The sequence below is a fragment of the Scyliorhinus torazame genome, chromosome 19 (genome assembly GCF_047496885.1).
Source record: "Scyliorhinus torazame isolate Kashiwa2021f chromosome 19, sScyTor2.1, whole genome shotgun sequence".
Lineage (NCBI taxonomy): Eukaryota > Metazoa > Chordata > Chondrichthyes > Carcharhiniformes > Scyliorhinidae > Scyliorhinus > Scyliorhinus torazame.
Window position 1 is genome coordinate 38,788,167 of NC_092725.1, and position 21,696 is coordinate 38,809,862.

The window sequence follows — 21,696 nt, forward strand, 5'->3', positions numbered from 1 at the left end:
GCAGGTTAGGTGGATTGGCCATGATAAATTGCCCTTCGTGTCCAAAATTGCCCTTACTGTTGGGTGGGGTTACTGGGTTATGGGGATAGGGTGGAGGTGTTGACCTTGGGTAGGGCGCTCTTTCCAAGAGCCGGTGCAGACTCGATGGGCCGAATGGCCTCCTTCTGCACTGTAAATTCTATGATAATCAGGATTTAAGGGTAGATTCACCTACAACAGGAAATGTTATTTTAAAGATCTTCTTGGCTCTATTAGCCACAAAGGCACGGGAATGCAAATCTATAGATATAAAAGCTGCCTTTTTGCAGGGGCATCAGCTCCAGAGAGACATTTTTCTCCGTCCTCCTAAAGAAGCAGCTAACACAGAAGGGGTACTCTGGAAGCTGAACAAATGTGTATAGGATTAAATGATGCATCTAGAGTCTGGTATATTTTGGTACGGTCAGTTTTGTTTAAGTTAGGCTGTTGCCAGTTGAAAGCAGATCCTGCAATGTTTTACTGGCAGTATAAAGGAAATCTTTCTGGCATTTTTATGATGCATGTCGATGATTTTTTGTGGGGTGGGACTAGTGATTTTGAAGCTATTGTAATCTCTGGTTTGAGGAAAGAATTCAGGGTTGGAAGTCAGGCTTCTGGTGCATTTAAATATATTGGACTGGAAATTGGACAGACTAAATTAGAACATAGAACATAGAACATTACAGCGCAGTACAGGCCCTTCGGCCCCCTATGTTGCGCCGACCTGTGAAACCACTCTAAAGCCACTCTAAAATTAGGGGCAACTTTACGTCAGCAATCTTATTTGGAAAGCATCACCCCAATAGCAATTAGTCATGGCCGAGTTTCACAAAAAGACGCAATGGTTTCAAAGATAGAAAAAGAGCAACTACGAAGTTCAATTGGGCAACTGAACTGGTTAGGTAGACAGACTAGACCGGACGTGAGTTTTGATGTCTTGGGGTTGAGTACAAAAATGAATGATCCCAAAGTGGAAGACATAATAAGAGCAAATAAAGCGTTGGCCAAACTAAAAATGCAGGAGTGTGTTTTGAAGTTCTCGGGTTTTAGGTGACCGTAAGCACTTGAAACTCATAGTTTATCGTGATGCGTCTTATGCAAATTTATGTGATGGGGTTTCAAGCACAGGAGGTTTTATAATTTTCCTTTTGGGGAGCAATGGTAAATGTTGCCCACTTGTGTGGGAAACAAAGAAAATAAGGAGAGTGGTAAAAAGCACTTTGGCTGCTGAGATGTTAAGCCTTGTAGAGGCAGTGGATATGGCTTTTTAAATAAGTATGATATTGACAGAAATTTTGGGATTAGGGGATTTATACCTATTAACTGTCACATTGACAATAAATCCCTGTGGGAAAATGTGCACTCTACAAAAAGTGTCAATGAAAAGAGGTTACAGATGGACATCGCAAGTTTGAAGCAGATGTTGGACAGAGGGGAAATAACAAAAATTAAATGGGTCGACAGGAGCTATCAACTGTCAGACTGTTTTACGAAAAGAGGGGCGAGTTCACAGAAACTTTTGGATATTGTTAATGAAGGACGCTTGTTTCTGTGACTTTTTTTTTCTTTCTCGTCCAAACAAAAAGAAAAGGGGGGTCATGTGTGTGTTTTTGAATTTCTTGAAATTTTGTTTTCACCTAATTTTTTTTTTTCTCCCAAGGAAGGGGAGACTTAAGTCATGGGTTAAGAGACATTGCAATTAGTTGTCTCATATATGTTAAGTATCCATTAATTGACACTGATACGTAAAGGGGCTTCAGGTGGCCTCTGTGAGATGGTGTTTTGTGCAGAGGCTGTGGAAGTGAAATAAATGGTGTTTGGTGAAAAGGAACAAGAACTTTAGACTCTTCATTTCACAGCAACTAAAACGTCTAACAACCCCTTGTAATTGACACCCCCACTCTTGGAAAAAGTTTGTTGCTATCCACCCTGTCCATACCCCTCATAATTTTGTGGACCTCAATCAGGTCCCCCCTCAACCTCCGTCTTTCCAACGAAAACAATCCTAATCTACTAAACCTTTCTTCATAGCTAGCACTCTCCATACCAGGCAACATCCTGGTGAACCTCCTCTGCACCCTCTCGAAAGCATCCACATCCTTTTGGTAATGTGGTGACCAGAACTGCACGCAGTATTCCAAATGTGGCCTAACCAAAGTCCTATACAACTGTAACATGATCTGCCGACTCTTGTACTCAATACCCCGTCCGAGGAAGGCAAGCATGCTGTATGCCTTCTTGATCACTCTGTCGACCTGCGTTGCCACCTTCAGGGTACAATGGACCTGAACTCCCAGATCTCTCTGTACATTAATTTTCCCCAGGACTCTTCCATTGACCGTATAGTCCGCTCTTGAATTAGATCTTCCAAAATGCATCACCTCACATTTGCCTGGATTGAACTCCACCTGCCATTTCTCTGCCCAACTCTCCAATCTATCTATATTTTGCTGTATTCTCTGACAGTCGTCCTCGCTATCTGCAACTCCACCAATCTTAGTATCATCTGCAAACTTGCTAATCAGGCCACCTATACCTTCATCCAGATCATTTATGTATATCACAAACAACAGTGATCCGAGCACGGATCCCTGTGGAACACCATTAGTCACTTTTCTCCATTTTGAGACACTCCCTTCCACCACTACTCTCTGTCTCCTGTTGCCCAGCCAGTTCTTTATCCACCTAGCTATCTAGCATCCATCTCCCCTGAACCCCATACAACTTCACTTTTTCCATCAACCTGCCATGGGAAACTTCATCAAACACCTTACGGAAGTCCATGTATATGACATCTCAAGCCCTTCCCTCATCAATTAACTTTGTCACAACCTCAAAGAATTCTATTGGGTTTGTAAGACATGACCTTCCCTGCACAAAACCATGCTGCCTATCACTGATAAGTCTATTTTCTTCCAAATGTGAATAGATCCTATCCCTCAGTATCTTCTCCAACAGCTTGCCTACCACTGACGTCAAACTCACAGGTCTGTAATTCCCTGGATTATCTCTGCTAACAAAGGGACAATATTAGCAATTCTCCAGTCCTCCGGGACCTTGCCCCCCGTGCTCCAGGATGCTGCAAAGATATCTGTTAAGGCCCCAGCTATTTCGTCCCTCGCTTCCCTCAGTAACCTGGGATAGATCCCATCCGGACCAGGGGACTTGTCCACCTTAATGCCTTTTAGAATACCCAAAACGTCCCCCTTCCTTATGCCGACTTGACCTAAGTATTTAAACATCCATCCCTAGTCTCAACATCCGTCATGTCCCTCTCCTTGGTGAATACCGATGCAAAGTACTCATTAAGAATCTCACCCATTTCCTCTGACTCCACGCATAAATTCCCTCTTTTGTTTTTGGGTGGGCCAATCCTTTCTCTAGTTACCCTCTTGCTCCTTATATACGAATAAAAGGCTTTGGGATTTTCCTTAACCTTGTTAGCCAAAGCTATTTCATGACCCCTTTTAGCCCTCTTTATTGCACGTTTATCTTTAAATATTGTTCAGAAACTGTAAGTTCAAAACATTTTGACTTGCGAATGAGGAATAGATGTAGATTTTACTTGAGTTAAAAACTTTCAATTTCCTTTTCAGGATTGGCAACCACCTTTTGCCTGTGAGGTGAAAAACTTCCACTTTACACCAAGAATACAGCGACTCAATGAGCTTGAGGTGAGAAGGAAATTGCATTGTATCATGAAGCTTGACCAAATTGTTAATGAATTTAAATACTGCGGATGCTGGAATTATGAAGTATAAAAAATACTCTGAAGAGAGAAACCGAATTTAGGTTTCAGCAAATTCCTTTCATTCAGAACAGAGGCATAGAAGTGGGAGGGGGAAGAGGAGGATGAAGGGTACAGTGTGAAGGGGAGGCCGAGGGAGATGAGGGGGGGAACGAAGAGGGATATGGAGGTGAGAAGGAAGCGGTGGGGGGTGGAATGAGGGGTTTTGATGGAAAGAGGGTAGGGTAGAGGAGGAAGGTGAAGAAGAGAGAACCTGAGAGGGTTCTGTGTTTGGCTCATTCAGTGTTGGCTCTCGTATCCACCCCGTTCACCCTTTTGGCTGTGGCTGCCCAATGGTTATACTGTAGATACTGCAGGGCCAGACTGCCCATGCTTTTCCTTCTTACACACACACACACACACACACACACACACACACACACACACACCATGATCATTTTGTCTACTTTGTGGAAAAACGCCTTGGGGATGAAGATTGTTATGGATCTCAAAAGCAAGAGAGGAACCCTGGCAGTACGTCGATTTTGTTCGTCTGCACTCCCCCCGCCAGGGAGAGTGGGAATGAGCCCCACCTCTGTAGGTCCTTTCTAACTTCCTCCACCAGGCTGGCAAAATTCCACCTGTAAATCCGTGTCCAGTCATGGGCTATCTGGATCCCCAGGTAGCAGAATTTGTTTTGAGCTCGTTTGAATGGTTGCCCTCCAGCTCTGTCCCACCCCCATTCGGGTTCACCGGGAATGCCTCGCTCTTGCCCAGGTTGAGTTTGTAACCCAAAAAGGCTCCAAACTCTTCCAGCAGTTGCATGATTGCTCTCAGGCTGTTCTGTGGTTCCGAGATATAGAGGAGCAGGTCACCCGTATAGAGTGAGACTCTGTGCTCTCTGCCTCCTCTTTGGATACCCTTCCAACTTTTCACATCTCGCAAGACGATTGTCAGGGGTTCAATTGCCAAGGCGAGCAGAAATGGGGATAGTGAACATCCCTGCCTTGTGCCCCTCTGTAGCTGGAAATACTCAGAGCTGGTGGTATACAATGCCTTGGGGGCTTTGCACAGGAGTTTCACCCATGAGGTGAACCCCATCCCCAGCCCAAACCGCTCCAGTACCTCTGAGTTACTTCCATTCGACTCTGTCGAAGGCCTTTTATGCATCCAGGGTGACGATCACCTCTGGTGTTCTCTCCTCAGGTAGGGTCATTATTACATTAGCAACTGCCTGATGTTCGCAGTTAGCTGCCTACCCTTGACAAAGCCCGTCTGATCATCTGGTACACAATTCTCCAAACTCTTGGCCAGGACTTTTGCGAGTATTTTCGCATCTCCATAGAGTAGCGAAATGGGTCTGTATGATCTGCATTCTGTCGGGTCCTTGTCAATATCGTGGCCTGTATTAGCGTAGGAGGCAGGGTGCCCCTCACTAATGAGTCTGCAAACATTTCGCGTCGGCGTGGGACCAGGACTGGAGTGAATTTCATTCGGGAAGCGGTCGGTCCCGGTGCCTTCCCTGCCTGCATGGAGGTGATACACTCCATGATCTCTCCCAGTCCAATCAGGCATGTCCAGTCCATCGAGGAACCGTTTCATCTCTGCGTCCCCATCGGAGGGTTCGGAGGTATACGGTCCTTGGTAAAAGGTCTCAACACATGGTTGACCTCTTTTTTTATTTTTTTCTCTCAGTTACCAGTCTGCCTCTGCTGTTCCTCACCTGAGCTATCTCTCTCGTGGCTGCCTGCTTTCTCAGCTGGTGAGCCAGTCGCCGGCCAGCATTTTCCTTGTGTCTGGCAGAGTTGGTGCACTGCTTTCCTGGTGGATAGCAGGTTAAAGTCCATCTGTAGATTTTTCCTCTCTGCCAGAAGCTACACAGTCGGGGCCTCGAAGTTGACCTCCAGAATGCAGTCAATCAGTTTTTGCCTCGTCACACACTTTTCCCTGTCTCTATGTGCCTTGTAGGCTATAATCTCTCCCCTAATCACCGCTGTCAGTGCCTCTGAGCGTGGAGGGTGAGACCTCCTCGCTCTGGTTATTTGTGGTGTACTTGCCTATAGCTTGTGATATTTTCTGGCAGAAGCCCTTATCGGCCACGAGGCTTGTGTCGTACCTCCACTTGGGCCGTTGGACATGGCCTGTCTCCAACTTCGCGTCCATGTACTGTGGAGCATGGTCAGAGATAATTATCGCAGAATATTCCGCTCTTACTACTCCTGGAAGCACCGTTTTCCCCACTGCAAAGAAGTCTATTCTTGGGTACGCTTTGTGGACCGGTGAAAGAACGGGAATTTCTTCTCACCAGGTTGTAAGAACCACCATGGGTCCTCCATGAATGTTCTCAGCTCCCTAGTCATACTCGTCCTTTTCCTCGATCTTGCGTTCGATTGGTCCGCCAGCGGGTCCTGTACACAGCCCCCATGATTAGTTGGTAGGTATCAGCATCCGGGATGTCCGCCATGATCTTTTTTTTTTAAACCTGCGTACGCATTTACCAGGACTCCCGTCCAGGACACCGCTGACCATGACGTGCTGTCCCCTTTGGTCCTTAACCGTCCTTGTGGCCATGTCCCCCCCCCTTTTGCCACTTACATTATACTTCATCTGCTTTCTTGTTGTCCATTCACGTAACCTGTTTATATCTCTTTGTAGTCTCCCTGTCTCCTCCTGGCAACTCTCATTTCTACCTAGCATTGAATTGTCAGCAAACCTAGATGAAGAGTCAGAGTAATCCAAGTCATTCATATATTTGGAAATGGCTGAAGCCCCAGCACTGATTCTTGTGCCTCTTGCAGTGGCAGCAAGCCAACTTGAAAATGCTCTGCTTTATGATTCTTAAGAGTCAGCATTTTACAGCACCGTGGCCATTCGGCCCATCATGTCTGCGCCATCCATCAAACACCTATCTTCCCATTTTCCAGTACTTGGTCTGTAAACTGCTATGCTGTGGCGTTTCAAGTGCTCATTAAATGCTTCTTAAATGTTGTGAATCAGTTCTGGGGCTTCAGCTATTTACAAAGTGTTTGAATGACTTAGATTACTCTGTCTCTTCATCTAGGTTTGCTGACCTCTCCCACCTTTTCAGGCAGTGAGTTCCAGATTCAAACCACCTTCTGGGTGAAAAGGTTGTTCCTCAATTCCCCTCTAAATCTCCTGCACCTTAACTTAAACTATGCTCCCTGGTATTGACCCCTCTACTAAGGGTCACTCTCTCTCGTGCCCTCCCTCCCCTCTGGTGCTAGGCCCCAGCCTAATCGGCCTCTCTGCATCACTGAAATGCATCCTGGTGGATCCCCTCAGCGCTCTCCCATGCAATCACATCTTTCCTATACACTGCATACACTACTCCAGCTGTGACCAAACCAGCATTTTATAACCTTCCTGTTCTTGTATTCTATGCCTCCGCCAATGAAGGTAAGTACCCCATCTGCCCTCTTAACCACCTTGTTTACCTGTCCTGCTGTCTTTAGGGAACTTTGGACATGAACCCCAAGCTCCCTCTGGTCCGAGCATCCTACGGTTTTACTGTGCATTTCTTTGTCTTAGTCTGCCCAAAATTCATCACCTCACGCCCCGTTCTCTGCTTCTTGACCATGAACCAATCCTTTTTCCATGCTAATATATGCCCCCAAATCAACTCCTGTACTGATTCGACTTCATGATCTATTGAGGCCAAATCCTTTCTCACTAATGTCCTTACTTATCAAGGTTACCTCCTCTCCTTTGCCGCCATGTCTGTCTTTCAGAAATGCTGTGCACCCTGCAATATTTATTGCCCATCCTCGATTACCGTGTAACCATGTCTTTGTAATGATGACAAATTTGAAATCATTTATCTCTATGCCCCTAATTTATCCATCTTATCGTAGATCCTTTGTGCATTTAGTTAAAGAACCTTTAATTTCAATCTTTCATTTCTATTCCCTGTAAGGACATTATTTGCCGATGTACAATTTATGTCACACTCTGTCTCACGCTACTTATTTTTACCCACGTTGCTATACTGCTCTGTTGCCTCGACCTTTCCTGTCCATGAACCAATCCCACAAAACCTTATTTTATGCAATAACCCCTTGCTTTTTGAAAATGTAAATACACATCATTACCTATTTGCATCCTAACAGTTGTAACTTCAGCAGCCCAGATTTGTTGGCTGTGATTTTCCTTTCATAAATCCATGTTGACTCTGCTTAATGATATTCTGATTCTCAAGTGCCCTGTTACCAGGTCCTAAGTGTACGTTTTTACCTGATGTTAAGCTAAGTGACATATATTTCCTCTTTTTATCTCCATTCTTTTTTAAATAATGGAGTTAGGTTTACTTTCTTGCCCTTTTGGGGAATTGTTCTGGAATCTAAGGAATTCTGGAAGATTATTTCCAGAATGTTTTTGTCTTCCATCGTGGAGAGATACCAAGTATTGGTTTAAAGTCCTGTAACTTCCTTATTCCCAATTATCATTTCTCCTGTCTTGCTTTTTATGGACCCACATTTACTTTCCCTAATTTCCTCTTATTTATACTTTACAGTCTTTTTATGTCTCTTACTGTCTTATCTCCTATATTCTTTCCTTATTAATTTCTTGGGCTGCCAGTTTGCCCATCCACTCTGCATTATTTGTTCTCATCCACCCAGGTAGCAAACATCTCATCCCAGGTAGTCCATGGGTGGAGATGCAGCTCCTCCATCGCTACATCGCTGCAACCTAGACTCACAGTCACACGCTCCTGTTCCTGACGATTGACCAACTCCAAAGTTCTACTTAACCTAAGATCTCCTGTCTCTTGGAGCAAAGTATGCAGGTAGCTCCCCCCCCCCGATGTCCTGCAATGTTTCAAAGTTTCTGCACATGTGGCTGCCATGTGGTGGCAAGGACTAAACCACATAACTGGCTACAAAGCGAAGTCGAACAGTATCTCTGGCAGCAGCGCACTCCTCCCCGATGAACTCAATGCATTCTATGCCCGGTTCGAGCAGGTAACCAACAATCCGCTGGCGAGTGCCCCAGCAGCCCATAATTCACCCACACCCACCATCACAGCTTCCGAAGTCAGATTGGCCTTCCTGAAAGTGAACCCTCGGAAGGGGACGGGCCTGGACGGGATCCCTGGTCGTGCACTCAGAGCCTGCGAGGACCAGCTGGCAGAGGTATTCGCGGACATCTTTAACCTGTCCCTACTCCGCTTCGAGGTCCCCACCTGCTTCAAGAAGACCACCATCATACCGGTACCAAAGAAGAACCAGGCAATGTGCCTCAATGACTACCGTCCAGTGGCCTTGACTTCAGTCATAATGAAGTGCTTCGAGAGGTTGATCATGAAGTGCATCACCTCCATACTCCCAGAACGCCTTGATCCACTGCAATTCGGATACCGCTGCAACCGGTCCACATCAGACGCCATTTCCCTGGCTCTACACTCATCCCTAGAGCATCTCGAAAACAAGGACTCCTACATTAGACTCCTATTTATTGACTACAGCTCCGCCTTCAACACTATAATCCCATATCAAAGCTCCAAAACCTAGGACTTCGCTCCCCACTCTGCAACTGGATCCTCGATTTTCTGACCAACAGACCACAATCAGTAAGAATGAACAACAGCACCTCCTCCACAATAGTCCTCAAAATCGGGGCCCCGCAAGGCTGCGTTCTTAGCCCCCTACTCTACTCCCTGTACACACACGACTGCGTGGCAAAATTTGGTTCCAACTCCATCTACAAGTTTGCTGACGATACGACCATAGTGGGCCGGATCTCGAATAACGATGAGTCAGAATGCAGGAGGGAGATAGAGAACCTAGTGGAGTGGTGCAGCGACAACAATCTCTCCCTCAATGCCAGCAAAACTAAAGAGCTGGTAATTGACTTCAGGAAGCAAAGTATTGTACACACCCCTGTCTGCATCAACGGGGCCGAGGTGGAGATGGTTAGCAGTTTCAAATTCCTAGGGGTGCACATCTCCAATAATCTGTCCTGGTCCACCCACGTCGACGCTACCACCAAGAAAGCACAACAGCGCCTATACTGCCTCAGGAAACTAAGGAAATTCGGCATGTCCACATTAACCCGTGCCAACTTTTACAGATGCACCACAGAAAGCATCCTATCGGGCTGCATCACAGCCTGGTATGGCAACTGTTCGGCCCAGGACCGCAAGAAACTTCAGAGAGTCGTGAACACCGCCCAGTCCATCACACAAACCTGCCTCGCATCCATTGACTCCATCTACACCTCCCGCTGCCTGGGGAAAGCGGGCAGCATAATCAAAGATCCCTCCCACCCGGCTTGCTCACTCTCCCAACTTCTTCCATTGGGCAGGAGATACAGAAGTCTGAGAACACGCACGAACAGACTCAAAAACAGCTTCTTCCCCACGGTCACCAGACTCCTAAATAACCCTCTTAGGGACTGACTTCATTAACACTACACACCCTGTATGCTTCATCCGATGCCAGTGCTTATGTAGTTACATTGTGTATGTTGTGTTGCCCTATTATGTATTTTCTTTTCTTCCCATGTATTTAATGATCTGTTGAGCTGCTCGCAGAAAAATACTTTTCACTGTACCTCGGTACACGTGACAATGAACAAATCCAATCCAATCCAGGGTCACTGCCCTCCCGAACTCCCAGATGCAGTAACTATAGTTATAGTGAAAGATTATTAATTTTTTAAATTTAGTTAATTCTATTCAATATTTTAGTTATACTGATTGGAATTTATTAAAATAAAGTTAGAGTAACTTTTTTAATTTTTCACACGACATGGACGTTGCTGGTGAGACCAGCGTTTATTGCCCATCCCTAATTACCCTTCAGGTGGTGGTGAGCTGCCTTCTTGAAACGCTGCAATCAATGTTGTGCAGGTACATGCACAATGCTGTTAGGGAGGCAGTTCTAGGATTCTGACCCAGTGTCTGGGGAGGAATAACGATATAGTTCAAAGTCAGGGTGGTGTGTGGCTTGGAGGGGAACTTCCAGGTGGTGATGTTGCCATGCATCCAAGGAGGCTTGGTGAGTTATTTATAGATGGTATACACTGCTGCCGCTGTACATTGGTGGTGGTTGGGATTATGATCAAGCGGGCTGTTTTGTCCTGGATGGTGTCAAGCTCCTTGAGTGTTCATAGATTATCATAGAATTTACAGTGCAGAAGGAGGCCATTCGGCCCATCGAGTCTGCACCGGCTCTTGGAAAGAGCACCCCACCCAAGGTCAACACCTCCACCCCATCCCCATAACCCAGTAACCCCACCCAACACTAAGGGCAATTTTGGACACGAAGGGCAATTTATCATGGCCAATCCACCTAACCTGCACATCTTTGGACTGTGGGAGGAAACCGGAGCACCCGGAGGAAACCCATGCACACACGGGGAGGATGTGCAGACTCCGCACAGACAGTGACCCAAGCCGGAATCGAACCTGGGACCCTGGAGCTGTGAAGCAATTGTGCTATCCACAATGCTACCGTGCTGTTGTTGGAGCTGTACTCATCCAGGGAAGTGGAGAGTATTCCATCACACTCCTGACTTGTGTCTTGAAGGTGGTGGACAAGCTTTGGGGAGTCAGTAGGTGAGTTATGGATCACAGGATTCCCAACCTTTGACCGACTCTTGTAGCCACAATATGGTTGGTAACATTCCCAGGTGGGCTCCTTTCCCCGGGGGTTAACTGAAAAATATTTGCACTTATCCAAATTTATCTTCTACCCAGAGAAGGAGCCAAAGTTCCAAAGCAGGTTCATTATCTCATCCGTAGTGGATATTGGGTCTGCAATATAAACATTGAAGCATAGAAAATAGTGGCAGAAGGAGACCATTCGGCCCTTCAAGCCTGCTCTGCCATTCATTATAATCACAGCTGATCATCAAATTCAATACCCGGATCCTGCCTTCACCCCCCCCCCCCCCCCCCCCCCCCCCCCCCAACCTCCGTCCTACCCATAGCCCTTGAGCCACAAGAACTATATCAAATTCCTTTTTGCAATTACACAACATTTTCGCCTCAACTACTTTCTGTGGTAATGAATTCCACAGATTCACCACTCTCTGGGTGGAAAAATGTCTCTTCACCTCAATCCTAAAAGCACTTTTCCTCAACTATGACCCCTAACTCTAGACACCCCACCATCGGGAACATTGTTTTTGAATCTACCCTGTCAAATCCTGTTAGAATTTTGTTAGTTTCTATGAGACCCCCCTCACTCTTCGAAACACCAATGAATATAATCCTACCCTATACAATTTCAGTAAAACATCTCAATTCTATCCTCAAATCCTCTTGCTATGAAGGCCAACACATTTCAAAACTTAGAACTTGGCTCCTGCCTCGACAACTGGATCCTCAACTTCCTGAACCATAGACCACAATCAGTAAGGATAAACTACAACACCTCCTCCACAAAAGTCCTTAATACCGGGGCCCCGCAAGGCTGTGTACCTAGCCCCCCACTATACTCTCTATACGCACATGATTGTGTGGCAAGATTTGGCTCCAACTCCATCTACAAGTTTGCTGATGACACAACGGTAGTGGGTTGGATCTCGAGCAACGATGATTCAGAGTATCGGAGGAAGATAGAGAACCAAGTGGCATGGTTTAATGACCATCTCTCCGTCCACGTAAGCAAAACTAAAGAACTGGTCATTGACTTCAGGAAGCGAAGTATTGCACACATCAATGGTGCCGAGGTGGATATGGTTGACAGCTTTAAATTCCGAGTTGTGCACATCCCCAACAATCTGTCCTCGCTACGACCAAGAAAGCACAACATGCCTACGTTTACTCGGGAAACTAAGGAAATTCGGCATGTCCACTCTGACTCTCACCATCCTATCGGCTGCATCACCGCCTGATATGGCAACTGCTCGGACCAAGACCGTAAGAAACTACAAAGTCGTGAACACAGCCCAGTCCATCACCGCCTCCGATGCATTGACTGTCCACCTCCCGCTGCCATGGGAAAGCGGACAGCGTAATTCAAGACCCCTCCAACCCGTGTCATTCTCTCTTCCAACCTCTTCTATCGGGCAGGAGATACAAAAGTCTGAGAACACACACAACAGGTTTAAAAACAGCTTCTTCCCTGTTAGCAGACTGCTGAATGACCCTCTTATGGACTGAACTGATTTCTCTGCACATCCTGTCTACTAGAACATAGAACATTACAGCGCAGTACAGACCCTTCGGCCCTCGATGTTGCGCCGACCTGTGAAACCACTCTAAAGCCCATCTACACTATTCCCTTATCGTCCATTTGTCTATCCAATGACCATTTGAATGCCCTTCGTGTTGGCGAGTCCACTACTGTTGCAGGCAGGGCATTCCCATGTCCATACTACTCTGAGTAAATAACCTACTTCTGACATCTGTCCTATATCTATCTCCCCTCAATTTAAAGCTATGTCCCCTCGTGCTAGACATCACCATCCGAGGAAAAAAGCTCTCACTGTCCACCCTATCCAATCCGCTGATCATCTTGTATGCCTCAATTAAGTCATCTCTTAACCTTCTTCTCTCTAACGAAAACAGACTCAGGTCCCTCAGCCTTTCCCCATAAGATCTTCCCTCCATACCAGGCAACATTCTGGTAAATCTCCTCTGCACCCTTTCCAATGCTTCCACATCCACATGGTCTACATCTGAACCTGAGGGGCACAAATATCCTGGGGGGGAGATTTGTTAGTGCTCTTTGGGGGGGTTTAAACTCATGCAGCAGGGGCATGGGAACCTGGATTGTAGTTTTAGGGTACGAGAGATTGAGAGTATAGAGGTCAGGAGCACAGATTTGACTTCGCAGGAGGGGGCCAGTGTTCAGGTAGGTGGTTTGAAGTGTGTCTACTTCAATGCCAGGAGTATACAAAATAAGGTCGGGGAACTGGCAGCATGGGTTGGTACCTGGGACTTCGATGTTGTGGCAATTGCGGAGACATGGATAGAGCAGGGACAGGAATGGTTGTTGCAGGTTCCGGGGTTTAGGTGTTTTAGTAAGCTCAGAGAAGGAGGCAAAAGAGGGGGAGGTGTGGCGCTGCGAGTCAAAAACAGTATTACGGTGGCGGAGAGGATGCTAGATGGGGACTCTTCTTCCGAGGTAGTATGGGCTGAGGTTAGAAACAGGAAAGGAGAGGTCACCCTGTTGGGAGTTTTCTATAGTCCTCCAAATGTAGAGGAAAGGATGGCGAAGATGATTCTGGATAAGAGCGAAAGTAACAGGGTAGTTATTATGGGAGACTTTAACTTTCCAAATATTGACTGGAAAAGATATAGTTCGAGTACATTAGATGGGTCGTTTTTTGTACAATGTGTGCAGGTGGGTTTCCTGACACAATATGTTGACAGGCCAACAAGAGGAGAGGCCACATTGGATTTGGTTTTGGGTAATGAACCAGGCCAGGTGTTAGATTTGGAGGTAGGTGAGCACTTTGGGGACAGTGACCACAATTCGGTGACGTTTACGTTAATGATGGAAAGGGATAAGTATACCCCGCAGGGCAAGAGTTATAGCTGGGGGAAGGACAATTATGATGCTCCTAGACATGACTTGGGGGGGATAGGTTGGAGAAGTAGGCTGCAAGTGTTGGGCACACTGGATATGTGGAGCTTGTTCAAGGAACAGCTACTGCGTGTTCTTGATAAGTACGTACCGGTCAGACAGGGAGGAAGGAGTCGAGCGAGGGAACCGTGGTTTACCAAAGAAGTGGAATCTCTTGTTAAGAGGAAAAAGGAGGCCTATGTGAAGATGAGGTGTGAAGTTTCAGTTGGGGCGCTTGATAGTTACAAGGTAGCGAGGAAGGATCTAACGAGAGAGCTAAGACGAGCAAGGAGGGGACATGAGAAGTATTTGGCAGGTAGGATGAAGGAAAACCCAAAAGCTTTCTATAGGTATGTCAGGAATAAAAGAATGGCTAGGGTAAGAGTAGGGCCAGTCAAGGACAGGGATGGGAAATTGTGTGTGGAGTCTGAAGAGATAGGCGAGATACTAAATGAATATTTTTCGTCAGTATTCACTCAGGAAAGAGAGAATGCTGTGGAGGAGAATGCTGAGACCCAGGCTATTAGAATAGATGGCATTGAGGTACGTAGGGAAGAGGTGTTGGCAATTCTGGACAGGCTGAAAATAGATAAGTCCCCGGGGCCTGATGGGATATATCCTAGGATTCTCTGGGAAGCCAGGGAAGAGATTGCTGGGCCTTTGGCTTTGATTTGTATGTCATCATTGGCTACAGGAATAGTGCCAGAGGACTGGAGGATAGCAAATGTGGTCCCTTTGTTCAAGAAGGGGAGTAGAGACAACCCCGGCAACTATAGACCGGTGAGCCTCACGTCTGTTGTGGGTAAAGTCTTGGAGGGGATTATAAGAGACGAGATTTATAATCATCTAGATAGGAATAATATGATTAGGGATAGTCAGCATGGCTTTGTGAAGGGTAGGTCATGCCTCACAAACCTTATCGAGTTCTTTGAGAAGGTGACTGAACAGGTAGACGAGGGTAGAGCAGTTGATGTGGTGTATATGGATTTCAGTAAAGCGTTTGATAAGGTTCCCCACGGTAGGCTATTGCAGAAAATACGGAGGCTGGGGATTGAGGGTGATTTAGAGATGTGGATCAGAAATTGGCTAGCTGAAAGAAGACAGAGGGTGGTGGTTGATGGGAAATGTTCAGAATGGAGTTCAGTTACAAGTGGCGTACCACAAGGATCTGTTCTGGGGCCGTTGCTGTTTGTCATTTTTATCAATGACCTAGAGGAGGGCGCAGAAGGGTGGGTGAGTAAATTTGCAGACGACACTAAAGTCGGTGGTGTTGTCGACAGTGCGGAAGGATGTAGCAGGTTACAGAAGGACATAGATAAGCTGCAGAGCTGGGCTGAGAGGTGGCAAATGGAGTTTAATGTAGAGAAGTGTGAGGTGATTCACTTTGGAAGGAATAACAGGAATGCGGAATATTTGGCTAATGGTAAAGTTCTTGGAAGTGTGGATGAGCAGAGGGATCTAGGTGTCCATGTACATAGACCCCTGAAAGTTGCCACCCAGGTTGATAGGGTTGTGAAGAAGGCCTATGGAGTGTTGGCCTTTATTGGTAGAGGGATTGAGTTCCGGAGTCATGAGGTCATGTTGCAGCTGTACAGAACCCTGGTACGGCCGCATTTGGAGTATTGCGTACAGTTCTGGTCACCGCATTATAGGAAGGACGTGGAAGCTTTGGAGCGGGGGCAGAGGAAATTTACCAGGATGTTGCCTGGTATGGAGGGAAAATCTTATGAGGAAAGGCTGATGGACTTGAGGTTGTTTTCGTTAGAGAGAAGAAGGTTAAGAGGAGACTTAAAAGAGGCATACAAAATGATCAGGGGGTTAGATAGGGTGGATAGTGAGAGCCTTCTCCCGCGGATGGAAATGGCTAGGACGAGGGGACATAGCCTTAAACTGAGGGGTAATAGATATAGGACAGAGGTCAGAGGTAGGTTCTTTACGCAAAGAGTGGTGAGGCTGTGGAATGCCCTACCTGCAACAGTAGTGAACTCGCCAACATTGAGGGCATTTAAAAGTTTATTGGATAAGCATATGGATGATTATGGCAAGTGTAGGTTAGATGGCTTTTGTTTTTTGACTTCCCATGTCGGTGCAACATCGTGGGCCGAAGGGCCTGTACTGCGCTGTATCGTTCTATGTTCTATCCTTTCTATAATGCGGCGACCAGAATTGCACGCAATACTCCAAATGCGGCCGCACCAGAATTTTGTACAGCTGCAACATGACCTCATGGCTCCGGAACTCAATCCCTCTACCAATAAAAGCTAACACACCGTACGCCTTCTTAACAACCCTCTCAACCTGGGTGGCAACTTTCAGGGATCTATGTACATGGACACCGAGATCTCTCTGCTTATCCACACTGCCAAGAAACCTACCATTAGCCCAGTACACTAAGTTTTCCTGTTATTCCTTCCAAAATGAATCACCTCACACGTTTCTGAATTAAACTCCATTTGCCACCTCTCAGCCCAGCGCTGCAGCTTATCTATGTCCCTCTGTAACTTGTAACATCCTTCCGCACTGTCCACAACTCCACCGACTTTCGTGTCATCTGCAAATTTACTCACCCATCCTTCTATAGGTCATTTATAAAAATGACAAAAAGCAGTGGCCCCAAAACAGATCCTTGTGGTACACCACTAGTAACTGGACTCCAGTCTGAACATTTCCTATCAACCACCACCCTTTGTCTTCTCACAGCTAGCCAATTTCTGATCCAAACTGCTAAATCACCCTGAATTAGCCTCCCGTGGGGAACCTTATCAAACGCTTTACTGAAATCCATATACACCACATCAGCTGCTTTACCCTCATCCACCTGTTTGGTCACCTTCTCAAAGAACTCAATAAGGTTTGTGAGGCATGACCTACCCTTCACAAAACCATGTTGACTATCTCTAATCAAATTATTCCTTTCCAGATGATTATACATCCTATCTCTTATAAACCTTTCCAAGACCTTGCCCACAACACAAGTAAGGCTCACTGGTCTATAGTTACCGGGGTGTCTCTACTCCCCTTCGTGAACAAGGGGACAACGTTTGCTATTCTCCAGTCTTCTGGCACTATTCCTGTAGACAAAGATGACTTAAAGATCAAAGCCAAAGGCTCAGCCGTCTCCTCCCTAGCTTCCCAGAGAATCCTAGGATAAATCCCATCCGGCCCAGGGGACTTATCTATTTTCACACTTTCCAGAATTGCTAACACCGCCTCCTTATGAACCTCAAGCCCTTCAAGTCTAGTAGCCTGAGTCTCAGTATTCTCCTCAACAACATTGTCTTTTTCCTGTATGAAACTGATGAAAAATATTCATTTAGCACCTCTCCTATCTCCTCGGACTCCAAGCACAACTTCCCACTACTGTCCTTGACTGGCCCTACTCTTACCCAAGTCATTCTTTTATTCCTGACATATCTATTGTAAGCTTTAGGGTTATCCTTGATCCTATCTGCCAAAGACTTTTCATGTCCCCTCCTGGCTCTTCTTAGCTCTCTCTTTAGGTCCTTCCTCGCTAACTTGTAATTCTCGAGCGCCCTAACTGAACCTTCATGTCTCATCTTTACATAAGCCTCCTTCTTCCTCTTGACAAGTGTTTCGATTGCTTTAGTAAACCACGGTTCCCTCGCTCAACCACTTCCTCCCTGCCTGACAGGTACATACTTATCAAGGACACGCAGTAGCTGTTTCTTGAACAAGCTCCACATTTCCATTGTGCCCATCCCCTGCAGTTTTCCTCTCCATCCGATGCATCCTAAGTCTTGCCTCCGCATCATAATTGCCTTTCCCCCAGATATAACTTGCCCTGCGGTATATACCTATCCCTTTCCATCACTAAAGTAAACGTAATCGAATTGTGCTCACCTCCCTCCAAATCTAACACCTGGCCTGGTTCATTCCCAGTACCAAATCCAATATGGCCTCGTCTCTCATTGGCCTATCTACATACTGTGTCAGGAAACCCTCCTGCACACATTGGACAAAAACTAACCCATCTAAAGTACTCGAACTACAGCGTTTCCAGTCAATATTTGGAAAGTTAAAGTCCCCAACAACAACTACCCTGTTGCTTTCGCTCCTATCCAGAATCATCTTTGCAATCCTTATTGAGTAGTACGACACTCTGTATGCTTCACCCTATGCATTTATGTGTCTCTGGAGTTACATTGTGTATATATCATATGGCCTGTCTGGCATGATTTATCTGGACTGTACGCAGAATAATACTTTTCACTGTACCTGGGTACACCTTTTTACTGCCTGCTTTACCTGCTTACTTTTAGCAACTGATGCACGAGGACACCAAGGTCTCTCTGAGTATCCACCTCTCTCAATTTACCCCCATTCAAATAATAATCTGCCTTCCTATTTTTGCTACCGAAGTGGATAACCTCACATTTATTCACATTATACTGCGTCTGCCATACATGTGCCCACTCACTCAGCCTGTCCGAATCCCGATGAAGCATCTCTGCATCCTCCTCACAGCTCACCCTCCCATCCAACTTTGTATCATCTGCACATTTAGAGATAACACATTTTGTTCCCTCGCCCAAATCATTAATATATAATGTGAACAGTTGGGGTCCTCACAGATCCCTGCAGTACCCCACTAGTCACTGCATGCCAATCACAAAAAGACCCATTTATTCCAACCTTTTGCTTCCTATCTGCTAACCAGCTTTCTAACCATCTCAAGTCACTACCCGTAATCCCATGTGCTTTAACTTTACATAGCAATCTGCTATATGAGACCTTGTTGAACACCTTCCGAAAGTCTAAATAAACCACATCCACCGGTTATCCCTGGTCAACTCTACTAGTTAGATCGCCAAAGAATCCTCGTAGATTTGTCAAGCATGATTTTCCTTTTTGTAAATCCACGCTGAGTTTTCTGATTATACCACTGCTTTCCAAGGGGGCGGCACGGCATGGTAGCACAGTAGTTAGGCACCCGGGTTTGATTCCCAGCTTGGGTCACTGTCTGTGCCAAGTCTGCACGTTCTCCCTGCGTCTGCGTGGGTTTCCTCCGGGTGCTCCAGTTTCCTTCCACGAGTCCCGAAAGACATGCTGTTAGGCCATTTGGACATTCTGAATTTCCCCTCAGTATACCAGAACAGGCGCTGGAGTGTGGCAACTAGGGGATTTTCACAATATTAATGTAAGCCTACTTATGACATTAATAAAGATTATTATTATTAATGCTGTGCTAGGAAACCCTTAATAATGGATTCCAGCAACTTCCCTACAACTGACGTTTGGCTCACTGGTCTATACCCTGTTTCCTCTCCACCTCACTTTCTGAATAGCGGGTTACATTCACTCCCCTCCAATCTGGAGGAACCATTCCAGAGTCCAAATTATTTTGGAAAATGACCACCAATGGATCTACTATTTTTAGGACCACTTCCTTAAGTCGTCTTGGGTGAAGTTTATCAGGCACTGGAGATTGGTCTGCCTTCAATCCCATTAATTTCCCCAAAACCATTTCTTTACTGATACCAATTTCCTTAGCTCTTCACTAAAATTTGTGCTTCTCAGAACTTCTGTGATATTATTCATGTCTTCCTTTGTGAAGACAGAAGCGAAGTACAAATTTAATTCCTCAGCTATTTCTTTGTTGCCTGTTACGAATTCCCCCGTTTTGAATGTAAGGGGCTACATTAGTTTTATTAAACTTTTTCTCTTTCCATACCTATAGAAACTTTTACAGTCAGTTTTTATGTTCCCCGCTAGTTTACTTTCAAATTGTATTTTACCCTTCTTAATCCTTTGGTCTGCCTTTGATGAATTTTAAACTGTTCCCAATCGTCAGATCGATTTCTTTTTCTTGCTAATTTGTATTCCTCCTCTTTGAATCTAATGCTTTCTCCAATTTCCCTTGGAAGGCATGGTTTGGCCAAAGTTCCCTTTCTACTCTTGTGCCAAATAGGAAGAAGCAACTTTTGGAGTTCACCTATTCATTCCTTGAATGCTGTCCCCTGTCCTTCCTTTCAGTAATGTTTTCTAGTCCGTCATAGCCAGCTCATGCCTCATACCATCACAGTTACCTTTATTGAGGCTGAGCACACTGGTCTCAGAATCAAATAACGCACGATTCACCTTGATAATGAATTCCACCATATTATGGTCACTCAACCCCAAGGGTCCTCTCACATCTAGGTTGCCAACTAATCTTTTCTCATTGCACAACACCCAGTCCAAGATGGCCTGTTCCCTTGTTGGTTCTTCAACATACTGGTCCAGCAAACCATCCTGTAAACACTCCAGAAATTCCTCCTCTATTGTACTGTGACAAATTTGAGTCAGTCAATCTATATGCAGATTAAAGTCACCCACAATCACAGATGTTCCTTTACCACACACATCTCTGATTTCCTGTCTAATGCTATGCCCAACATTACCACTGCAGTTTGGTGATCTGTATACCGCCCTTATGAATGTTTTTTTCCCCTTGATGTTTCTTAACTCTACCCAGACAGATTCCACATCATCTGTACTAATATCATTCCTCAATATTGTATCAATATGTCCTTTAAAAGAAAAAAATTTATAGAGTACCCAATTCATTTTTCCCAGTTTTTAAGGGCAATTTAGCGTGGCCAATCCACCTACCCTGCACATCTTTTGGGTTGTGGGGGCGAAACCCACGCAAACACGGGGAGAATGTGCAAACTCCACACGGACAGTGACCCAGAGCCGGGATCGAACCTGTGATCTCGGCGCGGTGAGACAGCAGGGCTAACCCACTGTGCCACCATGCTGCCCTATCAATATGTCCTTTAATCAACAATGCAACTCCACCACTTTGTCCTTTCTGTCTGTCCTTCTGAAAATCTGAATAACTCTCAATGTTGTTCCCATCCTTGGTCACCTTGGAGCCATGTCTTCATAATCCCAACTGTATCACAGCCCTTTGCATCTATTTGCGCAACTAATTCAGCCGTTTTATTTTGAATGCTCCGCACGTTCAGGTACAAAACCTGAAGGCTGGTCCTTTTAATGTACCATGTCCCTACTATTTATTATCTGATACAGGCCCTTGATTTCTTTGCCTATCACTTTTCATATTCTTTCTGTCTTTTTCTCTTGTTCTTGATTCCCCCTGCTCTGAATCCTTACATAGGTCATCCGCTTACAGGAACACGTTATGCTCAACCCCTCCCTGACTTATTCCACTCCACTTAGTGTGGTACAGTGGTTAGCACTGCTGCCTCACAGCTTCAGGGTCCTGGGTTCAACTCTGGCCTCAGGTGACTGTCTGTGTGGAATTGGTGTCTGCGTGGGTTTATGCTCGGTTTCCTCACACAGTCAAAAGATGTGCAGGTTAGGTGGATTGGTCATGATAAATTGTCCTTTAGTGTCCAAAAGGTTAGGTGTGGTCATGGGGTTACGGGGTTACTGGGATAGGGTGGACAT

General features: G+C 45.7%; 1 protein-coding gene across 2 annotated transcripts in view; it reads left to right on the forward strand.

Annotated features, from left to right (window-relative positions):
• Nucleotides 1–21,696, forward strand: part of kdm5a (lysine demethylase 5A) — a 408,944-nt gene that overhangs the window by 39,851 nt on the left and 347,397 nt on the right. For both annotated transcript variants that reach the window (XM_072484202.1, XM_072484201.1), the window contains exon 2: nt 3,615–3,692. In XM_072484202.1, coding sequence (XP_072340303.1) covers nt 3,615–3,692 — 78 coding nt within the window. The remainder of the gene's footprint in view (nt 1–3,614; nt 3,693–21,696) is intronic.